This window comes from Haliotis rufescens, unplaced genomic scaffold (assembly GCF_023055435.1).
Source record: "Haliotis rufescens isolate VD_foot unplaced genomic scaffold, xgHalRufe1.0.p SCAF_4, whole genome shotgun sequence".
Classification (NCBI taxonomy): Eukaryota; Metazoa; Mollusca; class Gastropoda; order Lepetellida; family Haliotidae; genus Haliotis; species Haliotis rufescens.
The window spans coordinates 326,757-343,459 of record NW_025964112.1 but is presented as its reverse complement, the minus strand read 5'-3'; the positions used below and the strand labels follow the sequence as shown (position 1 = coordinate 343,459).

The 16,703-nt window shown below is 42.5% G+C and overlaps 1 protein-coding gene and 1 pseudogene across 1 annotated transcript; one reads left to right on the top strand and one right to left on the bottom strand.

Moving 5' to 3' along the window:
• Positions 1 to 2,464: 2,464 nt before the first annotated feature.
• On the top strand, positions 2,465 to 7,630 carry LOC124150324 (proteinase-activated receptor 2-like). The gene is made up of 2 exons (XM_046522304.2): positions 2,465 to 2,552; positions 5,725 to 7,630. The coding sequence occupies exon 2, from the start codon at positions 5,743 to 5,745 to the stop codon at positions 7,027 to 7,029; it is 1,287 nt and encodes a 428-aa protein (XP_046378260.1). The 5' UTR covers positions 2,465 to 2,552; positions 5,725 to 5,742; the 3' UTR covers positions 7,030 to 7,630.
• Positions 7,439 to 8,340, bottom strand: LOC125372372 (annotated as a pseudogene).
• Between the last annotated feature and the right edge of the window lie 8,363 nt (positions 8,341 to 16,703).

Sequence of the window (16,703 nt, the reverse complement as noted above, 5' to 3'; positions counted from 1 at the left end):
GTAACCTTCCTGTTCCCTGGCTGTACTACCTCGTTCCTCCACAGTAACCTTCCTGTTCCCTGGCTGTACTACCTCGTTCCCTCACAGTAACTTACTGTTCCCTGGCTGTACTACCACGTTCCCTCACAGTAACTTACTGTTCCCTGGCTGTACTACCACGTTTCCTCACAGTAACCTTCGTGTTCCCTGGCTGTAGTACCACGTTCCCTCACAGTAACCTTCGTGTTCCCTGGCTGTACTACCACGTTCCCTCACAGTAACCTTCCTGTTCCCTGGCTGTACTACAACGTTCCCTCACAGTAACCTTCGTGTTCCCTGGCTGTACTACCACGTTCCTCCACAGTAACCTTCCTGTTCCCTGGCTGTACTACCTCGTTCCCTCACAGTGACCTTCGTGTTCCCTGGCTTTTCTACCACGTTCCCTGACAAGCAAGTTCACGTTCCCACGCAATTATCCTCTCACAATAATCTTATAAGGGCACAATATTGATTAGACAAGGGAGCTTTGTTATGTATGCTCGTGATATACCACTCAACAATACATGGAGTGTCCGAATGTGGCGTGAATGTTCCTTATTGCTTGGAGATGCCTAGAACAGTATTGCCATTAAACTAACGCATTTCAATTTCATTTACGTAATTATTTGTTCATATCTGTATCAAATATAAGTAATGTCGTGATGGACATACACATATTTACAATAGAACATGTCCAAGAAGGTGCTGCTTCCTTTTGTCTGCCAAACAGCAATGGTGTGAATAAACAGACCCCTATTACGCTTGATATGGCTCTCCTCAAGGCATTTTAAACGAGAGATCGATAACATCCCGTAGTGCGTCGTCTGTCCGTCTAGTTTCCCGTGACAATGTCTTCCAAACAAGGTGAAAATGTGTTGTATTCACTTGCAGGTACACATTTCACAATTCAATGTACCTGTATACGAATAAAAGGTTATGTCGGGCTTATAGGGATGGGGGGGGGGGGGGGGGGGGGGCATAATTGCCGACATCCTTGCCAGACATTTTCATGAAGCATGAGTGTTCAAAAGTGTTATTTACAAAAACACATATGTTACTTCTTTTTGTAAAATATAAACTGAGTGGCCAAAAAAGTATACCGCGTTTTTTATGTAAATGAAAAATGAATTACTGTTATTAAATTGGATCATGTCTATTTAACCATCAGTCATTCCTGCAACTGTTTGTAAAACGTAATCTGTGACTAGGCACTTTTGTGTACAGTGAGTGAGTTTGGTTTTACGCAGTTTTTAGCAATATTCCAGCAATATCACAGCGGGGGACATCAGAAATGGGCTTCACACATTGTACTCATGTCGGGAATGGAACCCGGGTCTTCGGCGTGACGAGCGAACGCTTTAATCGCTAGGCTACCCGACTGCCCCATTTTGTGTAGAATGAATTTTGTGTTCAATGAAGACTTGGGTAAGAAATGAATTTGCAACCTCATGACCTTTATCATTTTTTACATGTTGTGGACATTTGCCGAAAAAGGAAAATCTATTGATGTCGAAGATGAGATGTTTGAGATCCCCATCAGCAGTTGTGTATTATGCCATTTTTTTAATTTGGAAAAGTTTTATATCAAATAATTTTTAAAACATAACCCATGTAGAAGTTTTCTTTGAGTGCTGACTTATCGCCAGGGTAGTTCACATTTTGGATATAATATCGCTAGCTTAAAATATTTTCAATTAAAAATCAAACATGTGATAAAATCAACTGAGAGGTGTAGCTTCTTCGTCCCTCTGTTTAAACATAGTCGCTTACATTCATTGCTCAAGTGGGTTTACAGTATAGAGTGATGCACGAAGCTTTAAGGGTGTAGTTGCAAACTTGCAAATGTATTATTACAAGGTGTTTAGCTTCACCTGATGTGTGACCCGCGTGCTGTTCACAGGACTACCGCCATCGTGCTGTGTTAAGTAGGTTACCGATAACTGCTCATCTGAAACAATCATTTCATGAGATCGAAATGTGACAAGACGACGTTCGCAACACGGTTTAACACGGTGTTCAATATACAACCTACCACTGGTGATAACTAGAAAGTCGTGGCAATAAAGATGTTATTCTCGTCATTATGACATGGTTGCAATGTAGAAGAAACCACCGCTTGTGAAAGTAATTAAACATTGGTGATAATAAACAAGTTGTTGATGTCATTATCATCACGTTGTTGACAAGAGAAGCAACTACGCCACTACAGAAAATTGAAAAATAGCAATAAAAAAGTGATTATCACATTACAATAAAGAGATTATCACATGAGTGTTTTCTATCGACTGTACTTACTGTCAAAGTCATATTATTAATTTGTGTTAACCATAAACCATTTGCATATCTTTGTCACGTGACTTCTTTGAATCACGTGGGCGATTGTGATTACTTAATGTAATGGATAAAAGCCGGAACTGGTTAATGTCGCGCACAATACCACTGGAGACAGGAAGGTCTTAGTGAAGCGACTACCGACATTTACGGCTGAGGTACCGAAGGTCGAAGTCGTCCCCCGCCGTTTGCCACAGCGACTGGTAAGTCTTTTCCACTCATTTATCGCTATTTGTGTTCAGCAAGAACATTAGTCACACAAAAGACGCAATGGTCTGATTGATGTCATTATTCTAATAATCAAATGATCTGCGTGTTCGGATTGCAAATACAAGTTGGGAGCAGTAAAACTGGCATTAAGTTTTTTGTTATCTTACAATGATGTTTTCAATAGCTTCCTACCGTAGATTTACATCATAACTGACACCTGTGTGTGGAATAGCGCGTACCGACAAATCTAATAAGAAGTAGTTTAAGGGGAATGAATCCTAGATTCGCTTTGACAGGTTTTCTAGGTTTGACAGGACCATGCCTGTGCTCCTGGGTTTCACCAGTGTGTAACGTTTAAGACCTGCATCACTTCGGGCTTTCATCCCACATGGATCTATCTCAGTAATGCAACTGAAATAGTCCACAGAATAGCCATAGTGGGTGGGTCGGGTGGTGCATTTACCTTTCTCTATTTATTACCTATTATCCATAAGGAGATAATAATATTATTAAGCGACATGATGGAGTGGCTCGATCATTTTATTACCGTCTTCGACATGCTTGTGGTTTTGACACAGAGGTCCATCCATGGTACGACCCGGTCATTGAAAATAGGCCCGTATGCAGCCTCAGACGTATCCAGGACAACAAACCTGTTCATGTCCTTTATGTAACTGAATTTTATGTCCCTTTTTACACTAATGTGATTGACATGATTCAGTAAAAACAGGCAAATATGCAGACTTCGCTTTCGAAATGTCGCGTTGCATCCCAAGTACCAAGTTGTCCGATTCCCCATTGTTCTCGGTGCCTGAGGTTTGGTACCTCCCAATCTGTTGAATGGCATTGGGAGAGTACCCGGGTTTGCTACCAGGAATACAGCCCTTCTGGCAATCTGGGTAATGTAGAAGGCCGCAGTGTTGGTGAGTCTTCATATTCTCCGAAAAGTTCTGGGTGGATTTGACTAGGCAGCGCTTCCTGGGGGAGTTCCGTTCGCTGTCTGGGCTGCGTGTAGAGGGGGCAAGGGCCCTGAGCTGATATGATGAGCCTAACCAGCCTGACTGTGCCAGGATCACCCAAACCCTCTTTGCTGCATTTTTTTATTTTAATCTGTACATAATAATAATAAACGTCAAAGTATGATTGTGCTTCAAAATGTAAATATGAAATGTATATTATGCAATAAATTTAATGAGACTGTCCAAAACATTGTCAGTGGATGCCCAGCTTTGGCAACAACACAGTATCTTAAGCGACATGATGGAGTGGCCCGATCATTTTATTACCGTCTTCGCCATGCTTGTGGTTTTGACACAGAGGTCCATCCATGGTACGACCCGGAATATGTAGAGGGCGTCATGGAAATTTATAAATACAAAATTCTTGGGGATGGGCCCGTATGCAGCCTCAGACGTATCCAGGACAACAAACCTGATCTTGTCCTTTTTTATAAAACCAATGAAACCATTTATATAACTGAATTTTCTGTCCCTTTTTACACTAACGTGATTGACATGATTCAGTAAAAACAGGCAAATATGCATTTCGAAATGTCGCGTTGCATCCCAAGTACCAAGTTGTCCGATTCCCCATTGTTCTCGGTGCCTGAGGTTTGGTACCTCCCAATCTGTTGACTGACATTGTGAGAGTACTGGTTTTGCTACCAGGAATACAGCCCTTCTGACAATCTTGGTAATGCAGAAGGCTGCAGTGTTGGGGAGTCTTCACATTTTCCGAAATGTTCTCTGTGGGTTCGATTATGCAGCGCTTCATGGGAGAAGTCCCATTCGCTGTCTGGGCTGTGTGAAATAATTTTCAAAGAGGCGTTTAAACAAATTCACTCACTCATTCGTTATATTGTCGGGTGGAAGGTGATTTCCCATATCGGTGTACTGTGTATACAGCTGATTCTGATTGCTGGCCTTCACCCTAGTCATTAACACCTGCCCCACCCGCATCTGTCACATCATGTCAGAACATTTGAGAAAATAATGTCTCATTGAGAAAATATAATAAAAAGTGAAAAACTATTTACATTTGCGATTTATCCTTTGTTTACAATGGTTATACGGTTCCACGTGCAAGCGTCAAACTATTGGGATATCTAGGTACATATATGTTATAGTAGGATATCTTTATGACAGTGAGAGACTGTTTAGCCGGACTACTCGGAGCTACGCATCAGCGCGTTTGTTGACAAATAAGAGAGTCCGGTCATGTGATATGCAAATTAGCTTGTGGCAGTGGTCTTATGCCCAGTCCTGATTGCGCTGGAACGTAGATCGCCGATAGACAAGTGCGCGATGCCATATTTATTTGTAAACACTGTAAGCAGTACCTACATGACCTTTACTATTTACATACTTATCCGGAAATGATCTCAATACCGTTTTTATCCGTTGGCTTTCGCCTGCCAAGAAACCTGACCATTATATGAGAGTGAGTGAGTGAGTGAGTGAGTGAGTGAGTGAGTGAGTGAGTGAGTGAGTGAGTGAGTGAGTGAGTGAGTGAGTGAGTGAGTGAGTGAGTGAGTCGGTGGGTGGGTGGGTGAGTGAGTGAGTGAGTGAGTGAGTGAGTGAGTGAGTGAGAGTGAGTGAGTGAGTGAGTGAGTGAGTGAGTGAGTGAGTGAGTGAGTGAGTGAGACAGTCAGTCAGTCAGTAAGTCAGTCAGTTGTGTTTTATGACGCTTTATACAATGTATGTCACGGCGTGTCAGCTTACCAAGGGGAGGGGAGCCACTTTGTTGAAGCTCACGAGCACAGTAAGTTGCTGAAACACGTGCCGAAGGGACGCAACTCCACACAGCGCCGATGACTGCGACCCTTACCCTACCCGACACCACACGATGTCCCTACAAACTACTGGTTATAACCTGTGCCAATACCTACCATGCCAGTAAAATAAATAGAGTGATATGAATACCTTGAATTAGCAAACATATATCGATTGCGGGTTAAGTTAACGAAGTACCGAGCGTGTTTTGTGAATTCGGTTTGTGAGTTTCTCTCAAGATCACATGTCGGAAATTTCAATCAATGGTTCTTTCTGCTTCTATAGTTACTCGACACATATCCGAGCATACATTTGTATATGTTGACCGTTCATAATCTTTATGGATCGACTACTTTCAGAACAATCCCAAATAATTTTTTCCCCTCTTTTTCAGACTTCTGTGCAATAAAACATGTCGAGCACAACTGCGTCTCTCGTCAACGTGACTACCTCCTTACTGGTCACCGGAAGTCACGTGATTGGCGAGATACTAGAAAATGTGACACATGCGATGGATCGCCATGGAAACCTTGATGGTTGGCACCATGATGATCACGTGGAGGTCGCGGACGACCATCACGAGGAACACGTGGACGACCACCACGCCGTATCCTACATCCCATGGAACAACCCCGACAATGTCATTACGGCAGCACAGCGTGACTTAGGCCTGACTGTCATCGACTGTGGCCTCGTGCCACCCGTGGTGCTATTCGGTCTGGTCGGGAACATCATCACCTTGATGGTATTCATACGCCAGGGAATCAAGGAGAAGACCAACATCTGCCTCTTCGCTCTGGCTGTCTCAGATACTATGTTCCTGATCACTACTTACATGGAGAAGGTGTCATGTCTCGTGACAAGGATGGACGAGGTCATTGGCAACAACTGGGCTGCACTACTTCATCCGCAAGGGTACTTCATCTCTCTGTACTTCGGTCGCGTCACCAGCCTTCTCACCATGGTGATCGGAATGGAGAGATGCGTGGCAGTTCTGAGACCATTTCAGGCGAAAACGTGGTTGACAGCGACGCGGATGAGATCCTGCGTCATCAGCGTCTATGTCATCATTGCTCTGTTGATCACACCCATGTTCTGCGTGTACACGACTCGCTGGGAGTATGACACAAGCATCAACCGCACGCGCATCCATCTCCAGACAACCAAGATGTTTGAAGAGAACCATCGCGCCTTTGAATGCTACGGTGACATCGCTCTGAGCATCGCATTGCGGCAGATCCCCTGTTACATGGTTGCTTTATCAACAATCGCCGTCATTTGTGCGATTCGAAAGCACAATTCATGGCGATCAGAAACCGGGTCCGGAAAGAAGGATTTTTCCGCACAGGAGCAGAAGTTGACCAAGATGCTCGTTGCCATTTCTTGTCTGTACGTCTTGTGTCTGACTCCAGGAAATATCCTCATGATCGTTCGTCACGTGATCACCGATATCCACGTAGGAAGGAAGAACCACAACCTCGCCATCGTCCTCACCGCCGCCAACGTCTTCACAGAGATCATCAACTCCTCCTTCAACTTCGTCATCTACATGTTGATGAGTCAGAAGTTTTTAACCACGGCCAAGAAGATGTTTGGCTGTGAGGAGGCGGAATCTAAACCTATTCAACCTGAGGAATCTTCCTCCACAAAGACAACTAAGGTCTCCACAGTATCCACTTCAGTGTCCACTAAGGGCTGACTTCGAAAAGGACATCGACATTCAGATGCTATTTACCTATTTAAGTATCCCCACATCAATAGATGCACATGCACCGGGTAATTCACAAAATCAGGATTTACTCATTCAACTGAAGCCAATACATACAGCTAGTCAGGTTTGTAGGAATAAAATTTATCGTAAGATAAGGCGCTTATTGACCTTCCTGTGTGGAAGTTCCCCCCGTAACCTATACTAATACGTCTTACGTCTTACGTAGTAGTTGTAGTAGTAGTAGTATTACTAGTGTAACTACTACTTGCTTCAAATGGTTGCCTGATCTGTACATAGGATATACATAGGATATTGCCGTGGAGACACTATATGTAACTCACTAACTTCATGGGCTCAAGTAACTCGTTAACAAATGTAACTACCTTTGTGGTTTTGTTCAAGCGTTTATTGTTGTCCTTGGAGAGTTGGATGTGGTTGTGGATGTGGTGGATGTGGTTGTGGGTGTGGTGGAGGTGGTTGTCGATGTGTTGGAGGTGGTTGTCGATGTGGTGGAGGTGGTTGTCGATGTAGTGGAGGTGGTTGTCGATGTGGTGGAGATTGTGGAAGTGGTGGTGGTGGAGATTGTGGAAGTGGTAGTGGTGGAGACTGAGGATGCGGTGGTGATGGTTGTCGATGTGGTGGAGGTGGCGGTCGATGGGGTGGAGATTGAGGATGAGGTGGTGGTGGAGATTGTGGATATGGTGGAGGTGGTCGTCGATGTGGTGGAGGTGGCGGGGGTGGTTGTCGATGTAGTGGAGTTGGTTGTGGACGTGGTGGAGGTGGAGATTGAAGATGTGGTGGTGATGGTTGTCGATGTGGTGGATGTGGTTGTCGATGTAGTGGATGTGGCGGTCGATGTGGAGGAGATTGTGGAATTGGTGGTGGTGGAGATTGAGGGTGTGGTGGTGGTGGAGATTTTGGATGTGGTGGTGGAGGTGGCGGTGGTCGATGTGGTGGTGGAGATTGAGGGTGTGGTGGTGGTGGAGATTGTGGATGTAGTGGTGGATGTGGCGGGCGATGTGGTTGTGAGATTGTGGAAGTGGTGGAGATTGAGGATGTGGTGGTGGTGGTGTTTGAGGATGTGATGGTATTTTCGGTGGTGGTGGTGATTGAGATTGAGGATGTGGTTGTGGTGGTGTTTGAGGATGTGATGGTATTTTCGGTGGTGGTGGTGGTGATGGAGATTGAGGATGTGGTGGTGGTGGTGTTTGAGGATGTGATGGTATTTTCGGTGGTGGTGGTGGTGGTGGTTATTGTGGTTATCGTTGTTTGGTCTGGATTACTGTGTTTGTGACTCATAACTAAATGGCCGTATCAAAACCACGTGACATGTTCTTATGTACGAACACTCTTATTAATGAAGTTCATAAACTGTTTAGTCACCAGTAGTTGTTGTTACATGAGTGTAAATTAGTCCATGGTTTAAAATATGTCGTAGAGTCACCTGTTATCAACACACCGCTGCTTGCTTCATAAAGAAGCAAATAACCTGGCAGCCCAAGACAGACCTTCTCTTATTGAGTTGAGTGTCTCATGGGTCATTGTGGAGGTGATAGTGATAATGATGACTGATGACGAGGTGGTATTGGGTGCAGGTTGTTGTTGGTTTGCAGCGTTATCAACGACAAATACTTACCAGCAGTATGTATAGGAGGTACCGTTATTAACGACAAATACTTACCAGCAGTATGTATAGGAGGTACCGTTATTAACGACAAATACTTACCAGCAGTATGTATAGGAGGTACCGTTATTAACGACAAATACTTACCAGCAGTATGTATAGGAGGTACCGTTATTAACGACAAATACTTACCAGCAGTATGTATAGGAGGTACCGTTATTAACGACAAATACTTACCAGCAGTATGTATAGGAGGTACCGTTATTAACGACAAATACTTACCAGCAGTATGTATAGGAGGTACCGTTATTAACGACAAATACCTACCACCAGTATGTATAGGAGGTCCCGTTATTAACGACAAATACCCACCAGCAGTATGTATAGGAGGTACCGTTTATAACGACAAATACCTACCAGCAGTATGTATAAGAGGTACCGTTATTAACGACAAATACTTACCAGCAGTATGTATAGGAGGTACCATTATTAACGGCAAATACTTACCAGCAGTATGTATAGGAGGTACCGTTATTAACGACAAATACTTACCAGCAGTATGTATAGGAGGTACCGTTATTAACGACAAATACTTACCAGCAGTATGTAAAGGAGGTACCGTTATTAACGACAAATACTTACCAGCAGTATGTATAGGAGGTACCGTTATTAACGACACATACTTACCAGCAGTATGTATAGGAGGTACCGTTATTAACGACAAATACTTACCAGCAGTATGTATAGGAGGTACCGTTATTAAAGACACATACTTACCAGCAGTATGTATAGGAGGTACCGTTATTAACGACACATACTTACCAGCAGTATGTATAGGAGGTACCGTTATTAACGACACATACTTACCAGCAGTATGTATAGGAGGTACCGTTATTAACGACAAATACTTACCAGCAGTATGTATAGGAGGTACCGTTATTAACGACACATACTTACCAGCAGTGTGTATAGGAGGTACCGTTATTAACGACAAATACTTACCAGCAGTATGTATAGGAGGTACCGTTATCAACGACAAATACTTACCAGCAGTATGTATAGGAGGTACCGTTATTAACGACAAATACTTATCAGCAGTATAGGAATTCCGTTATTAACGACAAATACTTACCAGCAGTATGTATAGGGGGTACCGTTATTAACGACACATACTTACCAGCAGTATGTATAGGAGGTTCCGTTATTAACGACAAATACTTACCAGCAGAATAGGAGGTACCGTTATTAACGACAAATACCTACCAGCAGTATGTATAGGAGGTACCGTTATTAACGACAAATACCTACCAGCAGTATGTATAGGAGGTACCGTTATTAACGACAAATACTTACCAGCAGTATGTATAGGAGGTACCGTTATTAACGGCAAATACTTACCAGCAGTATGTATAGGAGGTACCGTTATTAACGCAAATTAGCCAATAAATGATAAGGTCTAAAAGATCTGACGTTTCTTTATACACTAAAGCTTGATATTCGACCCCTGTGCAGTAGCGTGAGTTAACACTGTCGACCCCTGTGCACTAGCGTGAGTTAACACTGTCGACCCCTGTGCACTAGCGTGAGTTAACACTGTAGACCCCTGTGCAGTAGCGTGAGTTAACACTGTCGACCCCCGTGCACTAGCGTGAGTTAACACTGTCGACCCCCGTGCACTAGCGTGAGTTAACACTGTCGACCCCTGTGCACTAGCGTGAGTTAACACTGTCGACCCCTGTGCACTAGCGTGAGTTAACACTGTCGACCCCTGTGCACTAGCGTGAGTTAACACTGTCGATCCCTGTGCACTAGCGTGAGTTAACACTGTCGACCCCCGTGCACTAGCGTGAGTTAACACTGTCGACCCCCGTGCACTAGCGTGAGTTAACACTGTCGACCCCTGTGCACTAGCGTGAGTTAACACTGTCGACCCCTGTGCACTAGCGTGAGTTAACACTGTCGACCCCTGTGCACTAGCGTGAGTTAACACTGTCGATCCCTGTGCACTAGCGTGAGTTAACACTGTCGACCCCCGTGCACTAGCGTGAGTTAACACTGTCGACCCCCGTGCACTAGCGTGAGTTAACACTGTCGACCCCTGTGCACTAGCGTGAGTTAACACTGTCGACCCCTGTGCACTAGCGTGAGTTAACACTGTCGACCCCTGTGCGCTAGCGTGAGTTAACACTGTCGACCCCTGTGCGCTAGCGTGAGTTAACACTGTCGACCCCTGTGCGCTAGCGTGAGTTAACACTGTCGACCCCTGTGCACTAGCGTGAGTTAACACTGTCGACCCCTGTGCACTAGCGTGAGTTAACACTGTCGACCCCTGTGCACTAGCGTGACTTAACACTGTCGACCCCTGTGCACTAGCGTGAGTTAACACTGTCGACCCCTGTGCGCTAGCGTGAGTTAACACTGTCGACCCCTGTGCACTAGCGTGACTTAACACTGTCGACCCCTGTGCACTAGCGTGAGTTAACACTGTCGACCCCTGTGCACTAGCGTGAGTTAACATTGTCGACCCCTGGGCACTAGCGTGAGTTAACACTGTCGACCCCTGTGCACTAGCGTGAGTTAACACTGTCGACCCCTGTGCACTAGCGTGACTTAACACTGTACATCGTATTGGCAATGTTGCAGCCATTCAGCGGTGGGGACAAGGTTGTGCATCAGAAGATGTCTTCTACATGTCTACAAGTTTGTTTTTGTCTCTGAAGCACACGGATATATATTTGATGTAGTAATTTGTCGATAAAAAATAAACAACCTTCACATCTGAACTTTTTTCTATTACATTTTCAGTTAAGGTCTGTTATGCATTTGTGCACGCTGGAATCCGCCTGTCGTATCCATTTTGAACAATGGAATAGTCAAATCAATCGCTTCGGGTATTGAAATATTCAATAAAAACTTTAAGGTAACGGATTTCGGATTTCGTACTAGTGAAAGCAGCTTATATCTGAGATATTTATCTTCATGCGTCAAGTAGGTGCAAAAACACATGTACCCACACTCTACTCTCCACAGACTCTTTACATCCGGGGAGTCTGTGTTAGGGGTTGCAAATAAAACGTTAATAAATTTAAAATACAACCCCATATATCAAAAGTTGTCGACAACGGAACTAAATGGCGAAATCGACCCCCCAATCCCTGTTGTCGAAATGGCCTCACAAAGCCACAGAAATTATAGAAGGTTATGATAAATTATATTTTAACATAACAATATACACATGCACACAATCACACACACTATACGATACACGTTGAATGATGTAACAAACACGCAAATAAAAACACTCTAGTTTCGGCTGTTCGGTTATACATGTAACGTCAAAGTCAAAATTAGTTTAATAAATGCAATGCCAGTAGTACACTGTGAAACACATTACATGGATTTTACGACGTCATGTCTTTTTCTGTATGCATAATATACATATTATTGTAGACGTTTTAATAAATCATCCTGAATTGTACACAACAAACTTTTGAATTTATACATAGTTGGAAATTTCCAATACAACTCTGGCAAATAAACGTTACGTTGTTCAATATGATGTTTACAGATCAATACGAAATGATATTCATCTTCAACAGACATAGGCGTAAACATGATTCAACAGATTGCTATCTACCCTCGTTCTGTCGTAAAGGCAAAACATTACATCTTAATTTAATAAAAACACTGCGTACACGTTTACTAGTGTAAATACTCAGATATCTTTCAGATTCAAACAGTGTTTTATATTCTTTATACATCACATATCGGGTACTATTGTTGAGTGTTGGCTTCCAGGTTTGACGAAATTCATCTACAAGACACGTTTTAAATACCACAATGAAAGCTATACTGTCCCCAACAGACTGGTTTAACTATACAAATCCCAAACTATGCGAAAATAAAATGTTACGAACAGATGCTAGTACCCAAGTATTATGACCTATGTTGTCGAAATACATCAACATGTTATATACTTTTCTTGGGTGAGTGAGTGAGTGAGTGAGTGAGTGAGTGAGTGAGTGAGTGAGTGAGTATGGTTTTACGCCGCTTTTAGCAATATTCCAGCAATATCACGGCGGGGGACACCAGAAATGGGCTTCACACATTGTACCCATGTCGGGAATCGAACCCGGGTCTTCGGCGTGACGAGCGAACGCTTTAACCACTAGGCTACCCGACCGCCCCACTTTTCTTGGGATACGCCCTTCGTGCATCCTGGTTAATTTAACCAATACACTGTACTTTATAATACGGACCTGCGTATTGACATAAAGCGGGTAGCGACAACATTCATGATAGACAATGGCATTTGGTGTTTGTATTCCCACCTTTAAAACAATTAACATGCCAAAAGTTGAACTCGTTCCACTTGGTCATACCGCTATTACCCCATACTTCTGACCAAAATAAAAGTATTGGTAATACCTGAGTATCAAATATTATAAAATATACTTTTGGATCAATCATTCCTATTTTATTCAAATTTATATTTATTTCCATCAAAGCCCGTTTTCCACGATTTGCTAGATCAGCAATACACTTTGTCATCTTGAAAGTTCAAGAAAATATTACACCAAAGTACTTATAACTGTTAACTATGGGAAGGGGGGTGTCTTTGTATGTACATTTGTCCTTGGAAGATAGGCTGCCTCCCCTTCTAAAAACAACTATGTTTGATTTTTGTATGTTAACAGTTAATGCCCATGTATCGGAAAAAAACTAAGGATGTTAAGCTGGGTCTGTAAACCCGCAACATATTTTGAGACAAGGATGACGTCATCTGCAAATAACAGTAACAAAATTTCATAAATATATGGAAATAATTGTATGCCATGTTTACCATGTTCATGTATAACTTTTGATAGTTCTCCTGTAAATAGAGAAAAATAGCAAAGGGCTTAGTATGCAACCTTAGCGTGCACCAGTCAAAGAAATCGGTATGTGAGGTTTGTCTAACAGAAGATTTAACAGAAGAGTAAATGGCTTTTAGGGCTGATAACATTTTTTCCACATTTATTGATTATTGAATAAGTTATTCATCCAACACATTTCTACAACAAAATGTTGCACGCTCTTTTCCGCATTAAATGCAGGTGGTGTAATCTGCTGGTGACGAATAGCTACATACTGAAAACATAGGAATTTGAAAGAAGCATGATTTTCTTTAGTCATTCATTCAATACATACACCATTGTTAAAAAAAAACAATGTTCGACCCACAGCACATTTCTCTTCATGAGATCCAGTGAACAAATTGTATAATTATTTGTTTATGACGTGAGGCATTTGTTTTCACAATCATTTCAGACACAAATTATTTCTAAATATCGCAAACAATCGAGCTCTTGGTCTCTTTGCCTACATCATCTTTGTATTTGTTTTACATTTGGCAATTCGTGTTGGACAGTTGTGAAAACATATTCAGGAACCGTTATAGTGTGTTATATTTGTGTCGTAATCTCGGGTGCAAAATGTAAGTAGATTTCTTACCGCAATTATAGTATTTTGGTTGTGATACTGATCTTGAGAACCTATTCCCTACGTTCGATGGTAGATTATTTCATTGGCCTAATGTATCTTTAACATAAGACTTTTTAAACGTTATAGTCCGTGCACATGGTACAACAAAATCATGGCGGATTCTGAGATTATTTTCGACCTTTTCCGAGACTACTGATGGTATAGTTACATATGATGGGCTTATTAATGTTTATTATTACTTTATATATAAACTTACATCTAAAAGAAATGTTACCACGTTAAAGATGAAATTACAAACATTTAATAACACAAGTTCAAATTAAATCAATGCGAAACACAACAATGCTCTTTGCAGACGTTTTTTTAACAGTAGAAAATGCGAAAAAGTGAACAGCATGTGCCGCTTGGGCAGCCGAAAGTACACGTGCAATAATGTTATATACATAATACGGACGGAGGGCCATTTCAAACATTTCCTCTGATAAAAAAAAAACCCACAGAAATACCACGACTGACACCCGAACAACGCGAGTGGGCCCTCAGTATAATAATATAGATTGGAGCCACCCATGACCACATTGCTAGAATTTGGGTTGCTCCGGTGTTGCTGTAACTAACCTGATGCAGCGTTACAGACAGACCGGACAGACATCAGACAGACCAAGAACAGGCAGACCCAGGGTAACTACGCCCAATGAAGGCCGATACTTGCATACTTTGCATCTCCGGAACTGATTCCTGACAGTGACGTCATCAGCGACGAATGTCTTAGGATATAGGGTTAGTCGACATAAAGGCTCAAGATTGAGATTGGCCCGGACTGTACGCCGTTGGCAGCGACGTGAGTGGCAGAGGGTCGTCCTCACTGATGAAAGACGTTTCGGTCTGTTCAGAGATGATGGAAGACCGCGTGTTTACCGCCGAAGGGGAGAATGAACGGCCGCATGTTGTGGTCAGGAAGGTCGTGTCGTATGGTGGATGGGGTGTTATGGTGTGGGGAGGAATTTGTTGGCCGGAGAGAACACTGGTCATCGTTTACAGACATTTGACAGCTCAGCGTTTATGGATGACATTCGTCGTCCGATTGCCCTACAATTTCTACAACATTTCTACAACACCCGCCACGTGGTGTGCTTTACCACCCATACAGTCCGAATCGTACACAGCCTCCTTGCAGCCAACGTCAACTTTGGTCGTGGCCTGCATGCTCCCCAGACATGTCACCCAGAGAACACCTTGGATGTCATGGATCATCGTGTTCGACAGCGACCACATCCTTCAGCCGACCGACAAGAACTGATCGAAGTCCCCCGAGAAGAATGGCGACATATCCCATGTGACGTCATCACACGACTGACGCTGGAGAGTTTTTCGTGTCTTGTAGCAGGGGGTGGTCATACAGTCAGGCTGCCTTCAAGGAGGCTAAAACACACAAGTTAAAGAAAGATAACTGCCATTCGTCCCAGCTGACAGGACCTCTTGTAAAGCGTGTCCTTGTAAATATATGTACGCATGTGTGTAATGTATTAGTTGCTGGATTCTGTTGGTGCATGTCATATTGATGGAATGAAGCTCGAGTGCTTTTTAACGTCACTGGGAGAAAACGGCACCGATTGGCGAAAACGGCAGATCGACTCAAGCGATAACGACACCTCGACTCAAGCGAAAACGACACCTTATATTTTTTTTACCTTGGCAAGGCAGGGAATTTACACAAGAATTTAGATAGTTTAGTAATAATGATTTACATGATGGTAATTATTGAAGTAATATTAATGACTGTCATGATAATGATTGTTGTGATGCTTTAAGTTACATTTTCATATTATCTTCAACACAAAATGTACTTGAGAATTGAGAATAATTATTTTTATAACCGTTGAAACCATAAATACGGTAAAATTTAAAGTACATTAATACGGCAAAATTTAAGTTTTCATATTCAGTTAATATGTATACATAATGAATATTTTAATATGATCTCTGGTTTGATCTTATGTTATTTCAACCCTTCGTGAAAAAATATTTTATGTGTGATTCTTTCAACGTCTTCACCACCTACATCGTTTAGACTAAAGAAAGTACGCGTAAAACAGATTTAGTTTGTCAATAAACCTATCAGGAGTGAGCGAGTATGGTTTTATGCCGCTTTTAACAATATTCCAGCAATATCACGGCGGGGGACACCAGAAATGGTCTTCACACATTGTACCCATGTCGGGAATCGAACCCGGATCTTCGGCGTGACGAGCGAATGGTCAGGCTTGCTGACTTGGTTGATGCATGTCATCGCATCCCAAATTCAAATATATGATATTAAACTTACATTGTAACTTGCAAACTCCAATTATTGTGAGATGTTAAGACAAGTTTACATTAGAAATTAGCCTCTACTCCAACTATAATCCAACTTAGCTTGTACGCAACTCAACTTATTGTGAAAACATAACATGTTTTGAAGAAAAATAATAGAAATTAAACTCACATAGTCTTTTACAAACACAAATAATTGTGAAATAAAACAAGTAATAAATTAGCCCCATACTCCAGAATG

Bases quoted from the DNA above. Each gene is read 5' to 3' on its own strand.
- LOC124150324 (XM_046522304.2), top strand. From the start codon at position 5,743: ATGTCGAGCACAACTGCGTCTCTCGTCAACGTGACTACCTCCTTACTG.